General features: G+C 57.1%; 1 protein-coding gene across 2 annotated transcripts in view; it reads left to right on the plus strand.

Annotated features, from left to right (window-relative positions):
* The window catches only part of SEZ6L (seizure related 6 homolog like), a 38,478-nt gene that overhangs the window by 10,729 nt on the left and 9,511 nt on the right, over positions 1-18,238 (plus strand). For both annotated transcript variants that reach the window (XM_068208662.1, XM_068208661.1), the window contains exons 2-4: positions 13,108-13,830; positions 14,439-14,572; positions 17,925-18,117. In XM_068208662.1, coding sequence (XP_068064763.1) covers positions 13,108-13,830; positions 14,439-14,572; positions 17,925-18,117 — 1,050 coding nt within the window. The remainder of the gene's footprint in view (positions 1-13,107; positions 13,831-14,438; positions 14,573-17,924; positions 18,118-18,238) is intronic.

Raw genomic sequence — 18,238 nt, forward strand, 5'->3', positions numbered from 1 at the left:
TCTTTGCCTGATTATGATATCCTTTTAGCCTTCTATTCCTCAGTTTTGGGGAATCCAGGGATTTTGTGGGTGCTGCACTGGGCACAGAGGTGGGGTCTGGGTGTCCCACAGCCCGTCAGAATCATCAGCTGGGCACAGCAGCCCTCGGCAAAGCATTGTCCTCTCTGTTCCAGCTCCTGCACCCCCTACCACAGCCTGTCATTATCCTTTCTGATAGAATCCAGATCAATCAAACAGAATAATAGAGCAGAGGTCAAGGAAGGCTGTTCCTTCCCCAGGGAACAAGGAGCTGCTTTCGTCAGAAGTGCCAGGGAGCCAGCTTAATTGTTCTAAATCTGAGAAATTATGAACGTGCCTGATAAATGTGTGTCCCCCTGTGCTGGAGAGGGAGGAGAGCTTTGCATGAGAGCATGGAGCAGTGGGGCTAAATCAGCTTTTAATCCCCCCCCAAAAAAATGGTTTTTAGGGGTTGATGGTGCCACTCATACTGGACTGGGAGGAAACTCTGCCCTGTGCCTGCTCAGCTGGTGCTGTGTGGGAGCACATGGATGCAGGAGGATGAGGAGGGATGCAGATGGATGTGGAGGGATGCAGGAGGATGAGGAGGGATGCAGGAGAATGTGGAGGGATGCAGGAGAATGTGGAGGGATGCAGGAGGATGAGGAGGGATGCAGATGGATGAGGAGGGATGCAGATGGATGTGGAAGGATGCAGGAGGATGTGGAGGGATGCAGATGGATGAGGAGGGATGCAGATGGATGTGGAAGGATGCAGGAGGATGTGGAGGGATGCAGGAGGATGTGGAGGGATGCAGGAGAATGTGGAGGGATGCAGGAGGATGAGGAGGGATGCAGATAGATGAGGAGGGATGCAGGAGGATGAGGAGGTGGCTGGAGCAGCAGACTCAGCAGGGCTGGGCACCAGGACCAGGCTGGGCACCACTGCACCCAGGACCAAAGCTGCTGCTCACCATGCAGGAGGACCCTGCTTCTCTCCTGACATTCTGATGGCTAATGAAAATATATTTGCTATCTGTGTTAATTAAAATAAAGTGCAGCAGCTCATCATGAGGCTCCGTGGGAGAAGCTGTACATGGGTTATCATCATCCAGCACAGCATCGTGCAGTGATGGAATTAGTTCTGCCAGGCCATCTTTAAAACACAAATCACTGATGGCTGATAGAGCTGACAATTAATTATATAAAAACCAGTGTCTCTGGGAATGAGGTGAGGGCTGAGCAGCACCAGCAGCAGCCCAGGGGTGGGCTCAGGGTGGCTGGGACACGGAGGGGGAAGCCTGTGCCAGCCTCAAAGTGCTGCTCTGCCTCCCAGAACGACTCTGGTTTTAGTGAGAAAAAAAATTAAACAGTTAAAAATTGAATTTCAGCCATATCTTGTCTGAAAAGGGGTTTGTTTCTGAAGGAGCAAGCTAGTGCAGGGGCACATCTGAGGGCTGGACATGGGGATGTGCTGGGGGTTGCAGTTCCCATTTGGAGCTGCTGGCAGGATGTGCCAGTGGAGCTCCTCTGCTGTCACCCCCCAAACTGGCCTGACATAAAAAGGATCCAGCATGCAGGATATTGAAATGCATAAGAAATGCAGGCTATTGCTTTTTTTAGAAGGAAAAACCAAGGAATTGAGGGGGTGATAACCTGCACCAGGGCCAGGCTGGGTGGGTCTTGGTGTGTGCAAGGTGTCCCTACCCACGGCACGGGCAGGAAGCGGATGGATTCAGGATCCATCCAACCCAAACCACTCTGGATTCTGCAGTTCTCTGCTCACATCTGGTACCACTCCCGGCTGTGGAGGAGCATTTGGGAGCCCAGTGTGCCCCATCTCTCAGCCATCCTGGGCAGTTCCCAGCTGTGCCAGGGCCCGTGGGGTTGGCAGCAGGAATGGGAACAGGGAGCGCTGGGCTGTGCCCCAGTTCCTGCCAGCCTCGGTGCACAGCCCTGATCGATGGAGCCCAATAACTGTAATAACCAGAGCCATCAGTAACCCTCCCTGGCCCTGCCTCCCCCATTGCCAGCAGCAGGGCCCTTCCCGAGCTGTCAGGAGTCATTAGGCACCGGAGCTGCATCCTTTCAGAGCAGGCAGCAGGGTCTTTTCAAGGGCACCAGGCAGCACCAGTTCCTGCACGGCTCCTACGTGGCCAAAAAGAGAAAACCACTCCAGAACTGGGAAATCTCTTTGCTGATAAAGCAGCAGAAGGGATTGCAGAAAAAGGGATTCTTGCAGCAATTCCACAGAAAGAGGCTGATTTGTCAGAGTTCACCCCAAAATATGACCAAGCAGACCACAAACTAACTAAGTTGCTTAAGGCTGGGATCACAGCAAGTGGATGGGCTGTCACACCAGCAAACCAGGTTGTAGCCTCACCCCTAATCCTTCAGGAGCTAGCCCATATGGTGTGACATTCACATTCTCTGGAGAGAGAGACATAATTCTGTCTCTCAGGATTTCTTGGAGGAGCACAGAGAGAAGAGGAGAAAACAATCTCTCTCTCTGCTCCTTTGTTTTCCCCACATGGAATGTGGTGTGGGGATTGTTTACCTGCAGTGATTGCTGGGTTGGATTCTGGTGAAGGTTGTTTGGGGTCAGTGACCAGTGGGATCCAGCCGTGGCTCGGGCTCTCAGCAGAGAGTCACGAGTTTGAGTTAGTTAGCTAGGTAAGTAAGAAGTAAGTATGTAGAATAGTATAGTATATTAATGTATGTATTTAATATACTTTAAATAGTATATTAATGTAATATAGTATAGTTTTGATAAAGCTATCCTTCAGCCTTCTGACATCATTATTTCTTCCCGTCCGGGATTGCCTTCTTTTACAATACAGAGGGAATGTGAAAACACACATTTTGGGGTTGAAAATCCTCTAAAACACCTATAAAAGGTAGTAATAGGAAAGGGAATGACTGACATTGCACAATCAGTAGTGAGCAAATTTGAAATCTGAAGGAAGAAAATACAAAGACAATCATTGCCTGGAAAGAAGATTCCCCCTGCAAGCTGGGACACACTAATCCCAGTGCCTGTCCTGAACCCACCTGGTCACCAGGAGGGAGAAATGGGCCCAGCGCACTGTCTGGGGGGTGCAGGGGACTGAGGCACAGCCTGGGGAATCCCCAGATTGCTCCATTCCCTCATCCGGAGCAGCTCCAGCTCCGCTGCCTCTGTGTGATCCCATCAGCTGCATCCTTTGGTGGGAACAGCCCGGAGGAGTCCATGGCAGAGCAGAAAACCCTGTGAGTGCCCTGTGCCAGATGTCACCTGTGCCACCCTCACTGCTCTGAGGCACCTCTCCACCTTGGCAAGGTGGCCAGGACCTGATGGGCTTCAAATCCTGCCTTGAGATGCCCCAGGGCAGCTTTTAGGGCACTCAAGAAAAAAACCAAACTCTTTTGGGGTATCCTGGACAAGCCCACAGAGGAGACCAGCCATGTGCTGAGGCCAGGGGGGACAAGTGACACCCCCGAGGTGCTGCCAGTCCCTGCTCCTCTCTCGGCAGTCTGGACTGGAGCCATGCTGTGATTCCTGTTCCATCCTGTGAAAGAAATATAAAGAGCTGCCAAACAGATTTAGCAGAGGCAGCTCAGCTCTCCCCCAGCTGCTGCAGGGGGAGCTCAGGCAGGAGCTGAATCCTGCGGCTGCCCCAGCCAGGGAGAGCTGGGCTGTGATGCTGCTCTGCTCACCTGCACCACAAATGTCACATTGGCACCTCGTGTTTCCAGTACTGGAGTGGAAATCCAATTAAACCGAGCTCTGCAGACAGCTGGGACAACAGAGGAGGCTGGGAATAGCCACATATTCCGTGGATGTGACTACCTGGGAGTGAGAATGTTCTGTGGTCAGACACAGGAACATTCAGTGATTGTAAGCAGACTAAACTTTGTCTCTGCAGGTGTTTCAGGGCTGTGTATCCAGAAAGTGCTTCCCAGCGTCCCCAGGAGCAAGGAGTTTGGCTGAACCCACTCCTGCATCCCTGCCAGGGCTCCTGCATCCCTCCTGGGTCCCCTCCATCACCCCAGAGGCAGTGCCAGGGCACAGCACCCCTGCCAAGCCCTTGGCTCAGGCAGCACTGGCATTGAGAGGCGCTGGCATGGCAGGGGACACAGCTGAGCAAAGGCAGCCAGGCAGCACCCCCAGAAGTCCCCAGGAGCTCCCAGGAGCTCCCTTGGCATGGCAGCAGGAGCTGTTCTCACAGGGCTGACCTGCTCCCAAAGAGTTAATCCCAGCACTTGCTCCTCCAGATCTGCTCCGCTGCATCTTAACAGTGATGGGAGATTAATTATTTTAGCTGCAGAGAGCTGACTAGAACGGGGTTTTGTAGCTAAATATACTCTCTCTTTAGGAACCCATTTAATTTTATGCCCTGATGTAGACGGCTGGGCTGGATGATTGGCGAAGAAAGAAGGAGCTTCTCTTCCCCCTCTTCAATTTTTAGCCTGAAAAGCTGCCAAAACACTCGATTTCCTCTCCCCAGGTGGGCCCTGAGGAGTGAACATTCCAGCTGGGGAGCCCAGGAGAGATCTTCTTCTGCTCCTTCATTCCTCTGGCTGCCCCATCCCTGGAAATGTCCCAGGCCAGGTTGGATGGGGCTTGGAGCAACCTGGGACAGTGGAAGGTGTCCCTGCCCATGGGAGGGGTGGGACTAGATGATCTTTAAAGTTCTTTCCCAATGAATTTCCAAAAAAATTAATTCCCTCTTGAACCCAGCCTGCTAATTCCTTCCAGCCAGGTCTGTCTGCTTGCCACAAGGCACAAATGTGCCTTTCTTACACTTGATATCATAAAACCCTGTGATAAACTCAAATTATCACCTGCATCAATGTTCCTCTCTTTCTAATGGCTTTGCTCCCCTGCTCCCTGGTCCCTACCAGTCAGGAATATCAGGATAATTCCTGCCCCCATGAGCTGGGATCCAGCTAGCATGGGACAGGTTGTATCACTTCCATGCTGCAAATCTCCTGAATGCTCCATAATTGCACTTCAATTCCTCTTCCTCCTTAGCTGCTGCTGCTGCTGCTCCTCCCACATTCCTTCGGGAAGGAGCTGGGCAACTCCCAGCGAGACCTGGGCTCATCCCTGGGGATTTGGGCGGTGCTGGGGGTGATGCTGCAGTGAAGGGTGCCAGGGCTGGGGGCACACAGTCTGTGGAGCCAGGGCACCACGGGCAGGTCCCCCAAAGCCACAGGTGCCCATGCAGAGCTGGCATGGCCAGAACAGATGCCTGGGAGTCAAAGTCTCATTGATTCCAGCTCCATGAAGCAGCAGTGGGGAGGAAAATCCATTTTCCTCCTAGCTCGGAGAAGTGTGTAATTTCCCAGCATCTGTCAGGGCTGCGTGGATCGTTAGAGCAGTTACAGCTCCTCAGGAGCAGTGGGAGAGGGGGGAGAGGTTTGTGAGATTAATTCTTGTATTCCTTGTGGTGTCCTTGCTCCCGAGCCCAGCGAGCCAGGCACAGGCAGCGTGGATTCTCCAGTCAGGCACAAACAGGATGGATTTGCCACTACAGCAGGTTTCCAGGAGGGTTTGGCTGTTGGAATATTGCCCCCAGCTGCAGCAGTCCCCATGTGGAGCCCAAACCCCCTCCTCCCACCTGGACCAGGAACCTTCTCGCCCACGGCCAGTTCAGGGGGATTTCCCCCTGTCTCATCCCAGGGCTGGGACCAAGTGTGGGTGTGGGTGCCTGATGTCCCCTGGACCATGTCCCAGCTCTGTGTCCCCTGCCAGCACAGCAGGTCCCTGATCCCCTCAGCTCCCTCAGGAGCCGGTGAAAAACTTCCCTTCCATCCCTGGAAGTGCCCAGGGCCAGGCTGGACAGGGCTTGGAGCAATTCAGTTTAGTGGTTGGCATCCCTGCCATGGCACAGGGGGTGGATGAGGTGATGTTTGAGGTCCTTTCCAGCTCAAACCATTCCAGGACTTGGTGATTCCATCATTCTCTCCTCTCTGCCCTTCCCAGCAGAGATGGGCTTGCTGCTGGGAGCGGGAGCTGGGTGGGCAGCAGGAGCAGAGCCTGGTCCTTCCCGGCCACGGCTCCTCGGGCTGGGCACCACTGCCAGCATCCTCACCCAGTAATGAGGGGTTTCCATGGCAACCTTATTTGAGCATCTCGAGTGACACAGATGTAAATTTTAAAATGAAATATTCAGACCACAGTCCTATGAGCATAAATAAACCCCTGCACATGGGCAATTTAGCAGCATTTTAAAGTGGATGCGAAACTCCCCAGGGCCAGCGGAGTCTCTGTGGCACTGGGAAATCCATGGGAATGGAAAGAAAAGCATCCTGACCTCTTTCTGCCCCAGGAATCCCAGCTGCATCCCAGCCTGAGTCCAGAGCAGCATCAAATCAAGAAGGTGTTGGTCACACCTGCCCTGCAGAGGATGTGGCACAAAGGGACAGCCCAGGAGGGACAACCCAGGAGGGACAGCCCAGGAGGGACAGCCAGGTGTCCCCCGGAATGGGAGGAAAGCAGCTCCAAACTTTCTTGGCCTCCGCTGCACTGTCTTCCTGAGCAAAACCTGATCATCTTTCTTCTTCTGGATTATCTCCCGTTAATTATTCCATGCAACAGTCCAGGGTTTCCCACTGGGGTCTGGAGGCTCCCAGCATTTCCAGGCTGTCACCCTCACTGGGACAGGCACCTCTCCTTCATCCTTGTGGCGGAGAGGAGAGCAGCTGTCCGTTTTCTCCAACAGCAAGGGGAATGTTCGGCTGCAATCCATGCACAGCCCTCCCGTCCCCGTCTCACCTTCGCCAGGAGAGCGGCTCCGAAGCTCGCGGTGCCGCGGGCAGCCCCTGCTCCGCTGCGCTTCCCGGAGCTCCCACGGGGATGACTCACCCACATCGGATTGCCACGGTTTTATTTGCTTAGAGGGGGAGCTGACAGGATGCTCTTGAGGAAAACGTTTTTGGTTTTTTTTTTTTTTTTTTTTTTTTCCTTTCCTGCTGGAAAAACTTGATCTGCTGAAACTGTAACTGCAGGAAAACCTGGGATTCGCATCTCCTGCTTGGAGGCAGAGGCTGCATCCACCTGCGGGGACATTTGGGAAATGAAAGATTGTTTCAATTAAGGTTTTTCTGCTCTTCAAGACTCAAGGCCAAAAGCTTTTAAAATCTGAGACTAAACCAATCACAGCCAAGTGTTTTCATGGACACAACCTGCTTTTTCTCAGATGCCCCTTCCCACCCAAACCCTCTGATTTCCTCCCTGAGGATGTTGCACACGCTGGAGGTCGGCATGGGAAGAGGTGGGAGGGCAGAAGGTGCCCAGGGTGCCCCTTCCCTCCCCCCAGCCCCCCGGTAATGAAGGATTGCTCCAGGACCTGGCCTCGACCTCCCTGCGTTATCCAAGATCTGGATGAACCCATCCCCAGCAGGAGAGATCCCGTTCCTGCACAGAGGTGCACAGCAGCTCCTGCCAACCCTCCTGCATCGACCATGTGGGAATGGCAACGCCAGGGGCTCAGCCTGTGGGCAGAAGGTGCTGCGCAGTGAAGGATAAATCCCAGCTCCCCACGAGGGCTTGGATATGATGCCAGCAGCGTCTCTGGGCAGGATCAGCCCAGCACCCTTGAATGCGCCTGAGCCTGTCACACAGGCAGAGCTGAACACCACCACTAATAGTGCCTGGATCAGCTTTATTCATTTCTGCTACAATCAGATCCTAAACCCTTCTGGACAGTGATTCCTGAGCTGGAGCAATCCTGCTGCCCTTCCTGGAGCGAGTGCTCACGGCGATACCATCGGCATTAGTAATGGGAGCTGTGATAGGGCTACTCCTGCCTTGGCTCTTTCAGGAGCACAGCAGGAAAACGAGGCCTTTGTGATTATTCCAGCATCCTTTTATCAGGCATTTGCAGGTCTCTAATTCCTCTAAACCCCTCTGGCTGAGGTATCTTGGCAATCAGGTTCTGGTGCCAGTCACCTCTGGAACAGCAGCTGCATGTTTGCCACGGCTGCCCATGGGACATGGGCCAGGCTGGGGGTCCCGGGGACCCTCTCGCATGGGGATGAAGCTTTGGGGCTGGGGAGGAAGATTTTGGGGACCCTCTCGCATGTGGATGAAGCTTTAGGGCCTGGGAGGAGGATTTTGGGGATCCTCTCCCATGGGGATGAAGCTTTGTGGCTGGAGAGGAGGATTTTGGGGACCCTTTCGCATGGGGATGAAGCTTTGGGGCTGGGGAGGAGGATTTTGGTGCCTCTGTGCTGTTGCTGCTCAGGTGGGCGGGTGCTTGGTGCCCTGCCAACACCCCGTGCTGTGTCTGGGTGAGAGGAGATGCTCTGGGAGCTGCTGCCCTGCCACCCCTCCTGCTCTGCTGCCTCTCCAGAGCCTGGTGCCACCACCCCAGCCCTGGGATGGGGCTGTGCCCCGCTGGCAGCTCCCACACACAGCCCAGGCTCGGCACCGGCGCTTCCGCCTTGCCTAAGTATAAACTGTGGGGGCTGAGGCTGGTTGGAGACATCCTCCCTGGAGTGCAGCTTCCTGCAGTGTTTGCACACACCCAGGCGCGGCCCAGAATAGTCCTGGAGACAAGCTGTCCTTCTGTGCTAAAGTCACTTTGTGCTCCAAACTGTCCCGGCCCTGCCTGGCCCAGCCTGCAGGAGCAGCTGCTGTGCAGAGCACAGAGCCCCCCGTGCCACACTCGGGGGTAGGCAGGGCTGCAGGGCCACCAAGGAGGTTTCCATGGATTTGGAGAAGGCTTTCCAGTGCCAAACTGCCCTCAGAGAGGTCCTGATCAAGGTACAAGATAAACCCCTTGTGCATCTCAGTAGTGTTTATTTCCTCCAGGTTAGATCACGGTCAAACGTGACCATTTCTCTTCCAGCAGCTCCAGATTGATCACCTGTGCAGAGCAGGATGGGGTTTGGCAGCTGGGGAGGGTCCTGTGTGGCCATGATCACCCCATGGACCTTGGAGGTGGTGGAATGGCTGTTGGAAATCAGATCAGTGTGGAAAGGATCTCACTAAATCCCTTCCTGGCCCTGCAAACGTGGAAACCCACTGCAATCCTTCCTTAAGGGTGGGGATACTCAGTTCTGCTTCCCAAATGGGCTCCAGGCAGGAATGGGTGGGCTGGGGGCTGAGGGGGCAGGGGGCTGTAGGGGCTGTGGGTGCTGTGGGGGCTGTGGGGCTGTGGGGCTGTGGGGGCTGTGGGGGCTGTGGGGGCTGTGGGGGCTGTAGGGCTGTAGGGGCTATGGGGCTGTGGGTGCTGTGGGGGCTGTGGGGGCTGTGGGCCTGTGGGGTTGTGGGGTTGTGGAGGCTGTGGGGGCTGTAGGGGCTGGGCGGCTGTGGGGCTGTGGGGGCTGTGGGGGCTGTGGGGCTGTGGGGCTATGGGGCTGTGGGGGCTGTGGGGCTGTGGGGCTGTGGGGGCTGTGGGGCTGTGGGGCTGTGGGGCTGTGGGGGCTGTGGGGCTGTAGGGGTTGTGGGGCTGTGGGGCTGTGGAGGCTGTGGGGGCTGTAGGGCTGTGGGCCTGTGGGGTTGTGGGGGCTGTGGGGCTGTAGGGGCTGTAGGGGCTGTGGGGGCTGTGGGGCTGTGGGGCTGTAGGGGCTGTGGGGGCTGTGGGGGTTGTGGGGGCTGTGGGGCTGTAGGGGTTGTGGGGGCTGTGGGTCTGTGGGGTTGTGGGGCTGTGGGGGCTGTAGGGGCTGTAGGGGTTGTGGGGCTGTAGGGGCTGTGGGGGCTGTGGGGCTGTGGGTCTGTGGGGTTGTGGGGGCTGTGGGTCTGTGGGGTTGTGGGGGCTGTGGGGGCTGTGGGGCTGTGGGGCTGTAGGGGGTGTAGGGGCTGTGGGGCTGTGGGGCTGTGGGGCTGTAGGGGCTGTGGGGCTGTGGGGCTATGGGGCTGTGGGGGCTGTGGGGGCTGTGGGGCTGTGGGGCTGTGGGGCTGTGGGGCTGTGGGGTTGTGGGGGCTGTGGGGGCTGTAGGGGCTGTAGGGGCTGTGGGGCTGTGGGGCTGTGGGGGCTGTAGGGGCTGTAGGGGCTGTGGGGCTGTGGGGCTGTGGGGGCTGTGGGGGCTGTAGGGGCTCTGGGGCTGTAGGGGCTGTGGGGCTGTGGGGCTGTGGGGGCTGTGGGGGCTGTGGGGCTGTAGGGGCTGAGGGGGCAGGGGGCTGTAGGGGCTGTGGGTGCTGTGGGGGCTGTGGGGGCTGTGGGGGTTCTGGGGCTGTGGGGCTGTAGGGGCTGTGGGGGCTGTAGGGGCTGTGGGGGCTGTAGGGCTGTAGGGGCTGTGGGGCTGTAGGGGCTGTAGGGGCTGTGGGGCTGTGGGGTTGTGGGGGCTGTAGGGGCTGTGGGGGCTCTGGGGCTGTGGGGGCTGTGGGGGCTGTGGGGGCTGTGGGGCTGTGGGGGCTGTGGGGGCTGTGGGGCTGTGGGGGCTGTAGGGCTGTAGGGGCTGTGGGGCTGTAGGGGCTGTGGGGTTGTGGGGGCTGTGGGGGCTGTGGGGCTGTGGGCCTGTGGGGGCTGTGGGGCTGTGGGCCTGTGGGGTTGTGGGGGCTGTGGGGGTTGTGGGGGCTGTGGGGCTGTGGGGCTGTGGGGCTGTGGGGCTGTGGGGGCTGTGGGGGCTGTGGGGGCTGTAGGGGCTGTGGGGGCTGTGGGGCTGTGGGGCTGTGGGGGCTGTGGGGTTGTGGGGGCTGTAGGGGCTGTAGGGGCTGTGGGGCTGTGGGGGCTGTAGGGGCTGTGGGGCTGTAGGGGCTGTGGGGCTGTGGGGCTGTGGGGGCTGAGGGGGCTCTGGGGGCTCTGGGGCAGCACCGAGGCCCCTGGGGAGGGAGCAGGGCCTGGCAGCCCAGGGAGCTGCTGGAGCACAGCTCGGGTTTGGGGGTGGCGATCAATCAGGAGCTGAGATCGACAATCAGTTCTCTTTCTGACGGTGTGGAATAAGCCCCTATTGATCCCGGATGCCCTGTGCCCTCTCCTGCTCCAGCCCGGCTGTGTTCCGCCCTCTCCACCGCCCTGGAATGCGTTTGCCCTTTACAAACTGCAGCGTGTTTAGTGTCTCATTACGGAGTCGCTTTACAGAGTGTTTTATTTCATGCTTTGTTAAGGACAGAATCGAGTAAATGCATCCTGGCAAAGGATCTAATAAGGAATTAGACAGCTTTCCAAAAGCATAAAATATGGTTTAAAGGCACAATCCATTAGGAATTAGGGTTCACATGACAAATAACCCCGGGATCCTGGGTTGGTGTTTTTGGGAATGCATCGGCTTTAAGGACTTGGGATTCTTGACTGTCCTCCTGTGATCCAGTGTCCCAGAATGTCCCAGAATGTCCCAGAATATCCTAGAATATCCCAGAATGTCCCACTGTGTCCTACCAGCCAGCGAGCCCCTTCCCCTCCCAGGGCTGTGCTTCCTCCTCTCCGTCTGAGAGCCCCATCTTGTCCCATCATGGACAGAACCTTTTGCTGCAGAGCCCTAAAACTGTCACCTGAGCCATGGGAGAGCAAACACCGACTGCTCCTCCCGGGCTTGGTGTGGGACAGGAAGAGAAGAGCCCTGGAGAGCCCTGCAAAACTTCTCAGGGAAGGAGATCCGCCACTGGCATGGCCTTGGGGACATTCCCCCCCATCAGCCCATGGCAGGGTGCCCATAGAGGCCGAGATCAGCCCAAGGTGGGATGGAGAGGGAAGCAGAGGCACCGAGAAACAAGCAGAGGGTGTGGAAGCTCCTGGTCTGCCCCACCAGAAGTGTGGGGATACCGAGGCACCCAGCCTTCCTGGGGGGAGATTATTCAGAGCTGACACAAGCTGATGGTTGCAGATGATATGTGTGAAATGTCTCCTAATGCGCTCAGGGAATCGGTGATGGATTTGCTGAACCACTTGCTAATTAAGGAATTAATGCTTTAACTTGTGGCAAACAGCAGGAGAGGCCAGGAGGCCCTCGGGGCTGGGACAGGTTTGCTGGTGGCTGCAGCAGGGTGGTGGCACAGGGTGAAGTGGCTTGGGGCAGGCACAGCTCTGTCCCAGGGGCAAAGGACCAGCCCAGGCACCAGCAGAGCGTCCAAGGACTCTCCTGGACCCAGGAGCAGTGTAGGGACTGCCAGAGTTTTGGCGGCTCCATCCTTCAGGCTAATTCGCCAGCTTTTGCCTTTCCCTGTTGTGTTCCTTAGCTTTGGTTCTTGCCAGAAACTGCTTCTATTTTCCAGAAGATGGAGCAAAGTCAGTTTTCAGCGCTGCTCAGTCCCTCTGCACAGGCTGCTTGTGCCCTCGCTCGGGCCCCCTGGGCAGCGTCACCCACAGTGTCCCTGTGTTTCAGGATTCACATGCAAAAGCTCCATTTTTTCCCCCCCTTTTCATTCCAGTCCTACCTTAATTAGCAGAATTTGAAACAGAAAACATCAAGTTAAATGCAACCCAAGAGTTGTGCTTTTGTTTAAAACACCCGCACTGCCGAGGTGAGCCGAGGTTTACCTGGAGCCTGCTCGGGAAGGAAACCCTGACTGCTGGTCCAGCCCCCATCCCGTGGAGAGCTGGTGCTGTGGTGGCCACATGTCCTGGCTGCCACCACGGGCACGTCACAGCAGCTCGAGCTGCTCTAGGGCTCAGTCAGTGCCTGGGCAGCCCCAGGCCAGCAGTGGGGCTGGGGGATTTCAGACCCCCTGTGCCCACAGAGGGACAGAGACCCCGCATCCCACAGGCTCCAAGGGACATGAGGGGGCTGGAATTATGGTCTTTAAGTACCGTGCATTAAGTGCTTTCCTTGGCAACTGCTGTTTCCATGGAAAATGTTGACTCTCGGGCGCTTGGAGCTCACAGAGCTCACGGGGAATTCCAGCCCATGGATCACAGCCTGGTCACCCCACGGTGGGGGATAAATCTGTATTTATGCAATTACTCCCCTGGCCAGAGCGGTGCAGGGTGGCTTTGGTCACGGGCTCTTTCCTGCCCATCCCTGTTCCCAACAAATGTTGGGTTGGGTTTGCCCAACACGGCGGTGCCTGAGGGGGCTGTGCCGAGGTGGGTGCGTTGTGCTGTGGGGGCCGGTCGTTCCTTCTTTGGGAAGTGGTGGGTGTTTCCACAGCTTCCCAGGGGGCTGATTTCACGCCAGCAGCACACGGAATGTCTAATTTCGTGCCCAGCTTTGCCCAAGTCCCACTTTTCCCTGTTTCTTGCAGACGGCGGATCCGGGGCAGCGCTGGTGCCGGCCAGCCCGGACCCTCTGGCTGCAGATGAATCCCTGGACAAGATGGGCGGTGGAGCTGCAGAACTTGGGCACGGCATGGGTTTGACTGGTGGAGCTGAGGATTTTGGGCATGCTGTGAGTTCAGACCCTGGAGCTGGGGAGCTGGGGCAGGGCACTGCCCTCAACCTCCTGCCGGCCCCAGAGGAGACCATGCCGCTCCTGCCTACAGCCACCGCTGGCCCCAGACCTGATGCCAAACAAACTTCCCCTGTCAAGAAAAAGCCACCGACTCTAAAGCAAGTAAACACAGGAAGGAAGCACCCAAGGCTGAAGCCCACCCTGGCAGGGCCCCCTGGGACTGCCTCCCCAGCCAGCCCACGGAGCTCCAGGCTCCCCACGGCCACCCCAGGGCTGCGGGTGCCAGCAGAGGACACGAAGCAGAGTCCCCCAGAGCTGCCCTGGGTGGAGCAGGCCACCACCAGCCGTCCCACGCTGCAGATCTCCCCTTCCACCCTGCCCCCAGCCCTCCCCCAGCCCTTCCCTGACAGCACGGGGGATGCTGGAGAGGCTCCGACCACGGCTCCCGCTGGCGCTGCCGTTATCCCAACAAATGGCGCGGAGAGGGATGCGCACGGCTCTGCTCTGGAGGAGAACCAGGAAACCACCACGTCCACCATCGTCACCACCACCGTCACCACCACGGAGCCCACCCCGGGTGAGCTGAGCTGAGCATGGGCACGGGGCTGTGGCACTGCTAGGGAGCACAGCACGCCTGTGTTTAGGCAGCCCCCCCAAAATCAGGCCACCACCCGGGATTGGGGGCTGCCTAAAATCTTCTGCTCTTCATGCACTTTATGATTGGAGGGATGAAACACTTGTCCTGGCTGGGAGAGCTGGGAGAAGGCTCCAGGAAGAGCTTAGAGCTCCTTCCAGTTCCTAAAGGGGCTTCAAGAGAGCTGGAGAGGGAATTTAGGCAAGGAAAGGCTTCCCACTGCCAGAGGGCAGGGTTAGATGGGATATTGGGAAGAAATTCTTCCCTGTAAGGGTGGGGAGGCCCTGGCAGAGGTTGCCAAGAGAAGCTGTGGCTGCTTCTGGATCCCTGGAAGTGTCCAAGGCCAGGCTGAATGGACTTTAGAGCGACCTGGTCTAGTGGAAGGTGTCGCTGCCCATGGCAGGGGTTGGGCTTCAGTGTCCCTTCCAACCCAAACCACTCTGGGATTCTGTAATTCCGTGGGCTCACTGGTGGGGCAGGGACTGCGGTGCTGGGTTTTGGGGTGTGGGAGTGAAGTGCCCTCGGTGTGATCCTGCTGTGTGTCCCCTCAGTGCTCTGCAGCATGAGCTTCCACGACCCCGAGGGCTACATCGACTCCACGGATTACCCCCCGCTGCCCCTGCATGGGTACCTGCAGTGCACCTACAACGTCACCGTCTACACCGGCTACGGCGTCGAGCTCCAGGTGAGCTGTGCCTTGGGGTGTCCCCACAGCCAGACCCACTGTTCACTGCTGCACATGATGCCAAGCCTTGGGCACCTCTGCCCTGGGCATCTTCACTTGATAAAATAGCCCTTTCCAGGGAAAAAAATAGATTTTTTTTTCTGAGGCTTTGTAATAAATGAACTCTGTGAGGGAGCTGGAACATCCTGAATGTCAGCGATGATCAAACTCTTTAAATGTCACGCAATTAATTTAAGCAGGAGGCGCTGGCAGCAGGTTGTTAAAAAGGCATTTGGTGGGATGGGGGCACCAGCTCCCTGCCCTTGCACCCCCCATTGGCTGCGAGGGGTTTGGGTGGCTCTGAGGGTGCAGGAAGCCCAGGAGGGCAGTCCAGGTTCCTTCTCTGGCTGGTGCAGGTGCCCAGCAAATGCCCACCCGTCAGAGCAGGGGGTCTCACCAAGATGATGTGCACCACTGCACCATCAGCTGCCCCCAAAATGAGCATCCCTCAGCCTGGTGAGGCTGCAAGCAGGGCACAGACCTCTGCACATTCCAAACCCTCTACAGGTGAAAGCAGCCCAGGGTCTCCATGCTGCCTGCAATCCTTTCTTGTGTTTTCTCATGTCACCATTTGCATCCAATTTAAATCCCTTTGCTTTGAATTTGTGTAATTAAAAGGGTGCATTAAAAGGAGCTGGAGTTCCAGCGGGGTTGTCCCTGCTGTCCCCCTGGTGGGCGCAGGCAGGGGCTGGCCCCCAGGCCGCGAGGCCACCGTGGCTTCCAGCCCTGGTGGGGAGGTTGCCCTGGGAGCAACAGTGGTGCAGATTGAGCACTGGAGAGTCTGAGCAGCTCAGCCACTTCTCCATGGCAGTGGAAAAGTAACTGGACACAGCAACTGTCTCCTCAGATCCACAGGGTGCTAAAGGCAGGCTGCTCTGCTGGAAATTCGCCTCTGTCCATAATCCATCAGGTGACACCACTCCTGACCTCACTCCCTTGCGAGCTGAGGTTTTAATGGAGCATAAAATTGGCCTCTCCACCCCCCAAGCTTTGCATTTTGCTTTGCTGATGCTTTGGAGCGTTTCAGACAAATTAAATCACAACAGCAGGTCGGTGCTGGTGGAGCATGGCCTCATCTGCAGCTGGCAGTGCCCTGTGCTGCAGCACTGTGGCCTCGGGGCTCCGAGGTGAATTCCAAAGGGAAGGCACTGGATTACCCGGGCTGTGGGGTATGGGGTCCCAAAGAGGGGTTTGGATTTGATTCCCAGCTCCTGCAGCGGGGAGGTGCTGCCTCTTACCCTGGGGATCTCATTAAAGGCATCTGCAGGAGCAAAGAGAAGCCCTTGGGACAGGACCTGCAGGGCAGTCACTCTCCCTGCAGGGGCTGTGCGATATCCTGGTGGTGGCAGAATGCCTGTGGCATTCCAGCTCTGCCCAAAACTGCTCCTGCAAGCACTGAGAGCCATGCAGGAGGACACAGGGACACTCCACTTCCTTTGAAGCCAGACCCTCACTCAATGCAGGGAAATCTGCCTTTGGGGAGGAGTGGATGCAAAGCCTGGATGTCAGGCATGGTCCCGGGACAGGCTGGGAGCTGCCCTGAGCTGTGTGAGAGCTCAGGCTCCCTGGTCAGCTCACTGCCCCTCCCTGCACCCCTTTCAGCATTCCAGGGAGAGCTGTGTCCCTGCCTGTGCCACGGCAGCCCTGGGAGCTGGGAGCAGCCAGCTCTCCGAATGCTTCGTGAAATTGTATTTATTTTTAAAATTCTTCAATCTTCTTGGCAGGAAATTGAATTTCCCTAAAGAGGTTTTTCCAGTGGGTGAGCGAGGCTGGAAGGCTGACTCGAGGATCCCTCCTGCCTTCCCAAGGCTCTGGAGGAGCTGCTGTGGGTGCAGGCTGTGATTGAAGTCAGAGCCCGTGCTCCCAGCCCCTGGCAGGAGCTCGCACATATGGTCCCTCTCGCAGGGCTGACGGTCCCTGGCACAGGGCCACGGCAGTGTCTGCACTCACTGGTTACTCCAGGCTCCTCTGGGAATGCCAGCCTGATACTGGCACAGGGAATGGCACTTGTGGTGACACCCTGCTCCCCTGGCTTCACCGAGGGGAGGATGACAGTGGAACTGAGTGTGTGTGTGTGTGTCCCATGACACCCAGCACTGCTCCCCAGCTTCCTCCCTTCTGCAGAGCTCTGCCTGCTCCAGCTGCTCCCCCAAATCCCCTTCCCAATTTCCCAGAGTGATTTGGCTCTGTGTCATGTGCGTGGTTGCCACCAGCACTGGAGGGAACCAGCTGGGGAACAGATTTGGCTTCAACCGATTGCAGAACAAAATCTGATAGAAACACCTTGGAAAAATCTTTGCAGAGATCCAGACCCAGCTGGAGAAGCAAAGCTCTGTCCCAGTGGAAGCTGGGGGAAATTGTTGTTGTCTATGGAGCCCACTTGGATCCCTGGACTCCAAATAATTCACCCAAATAACACTTAATTCATCCCATTTGTTAATAATCATATCTGCGCCATCCCACCAGCCATAGTGTGTGCTGGCCATGCTGGGGGGGCAATTTTTGGGACAATATCTGGAAAAGGAGAAATGACCCAGAGCACACTGGGGGTCAGAGTTGCATGTGGCCCATGCTCCAGAAAATGCTTTTCCCTGCCAGGACCCAGCTGGAAAAATAAGGCAAAATTAGCTCCTCTTGGATTGAAACATGGGCTGGGGTGAACCCAGGCATGCTCTGAACCAACCTGGGGATGTTAATCCAGCTTTGCAGCGAGGAATGAACTCTTCCAGGGATCTTCCTTCAGGAGCAGGCTCAGGATGCTGAGGGCTGGGGGTGGCTCCATGCAGTGCCCTTGGAGTAGGGCACATCCCAGCCCCGTGTGCCAGGGGGAGATGGGCACAGCAGTGACAACAGCCACAAATCCCTGCAGTCACAACATCGTCGGGAGCGCTCCCAATCACGGCTGGGCTGGTGCTAAATATAGAGCCCCGGGCCTCGCACACTCAGGGAAACAAACGGTTTGATGAGCATCTTTCTGCTGAAATATGAGCCCATTTATTAAGCTAAATGGACGTGAAATGTAAATGCGAGGTTACTGCTCAGCTATTTCCAAATAATAATTAAAGCCTTTTGGAACTACTCATTAGATGCACTTGCTGTGTGGCTCCCCAAGCATTCCCCAGTGGGGTGAGGGATCCTAGGGAGGTTTCCTGGTGCACGGGGTGAGTGGTGATCACCAAACCCCGAGGAGTGCCCTGGTTTTGCTGCAGCACTGGGCTGGTGCGATGCTCTGCGGGTGTGTGTGATGGGCTGGGATGTGACCTCTGGGGTCCCCGCTCTGCCCCCACAGCTCACAGGTCTCTGCTCCTTGCAGGTGAAGAGCGTGAACCTGTCGGACGGGGAGGTGCTGTCCATCCGTGGCGTGGATGGTGACGCCCTGGTCGTCTTGGCCAACCAGACCCTTCTGGTGGAAGGCCAGGTGATCCGCAGCCCCACCAACACCATCTCCGTCTACTTCCGCACCTTCCAGGACGACGTGGTGGGGACCTTCCAGCTCCACTACCAGGGTGGGTGTGTCCCTGACGTGGGTAGGGGGGTTTGGAGTCAGTCCCACTTGGCTGCAGGGTCCAACCAGTGGGCTGTGCCCCCACAGACCAGCCACACTCCTGTTTCACCACCTGCCCATGC

This window comes from Anomalospiza imberbis, chromosome 18 (genome assembly GCF_031753505.1).
Source record: "Anomalospiza imberbis isolate Cuckoo-Finch-1a 21T00152 chromosome 18, ASM3175350v1, whole genome shotgun sequence".
Lineage (NCBI taxonomy): Eukaryota > Metazoa > Chordata > Aves > Passeriformes > Viduidae > Anomalospiza > Anomalospiza imberbis.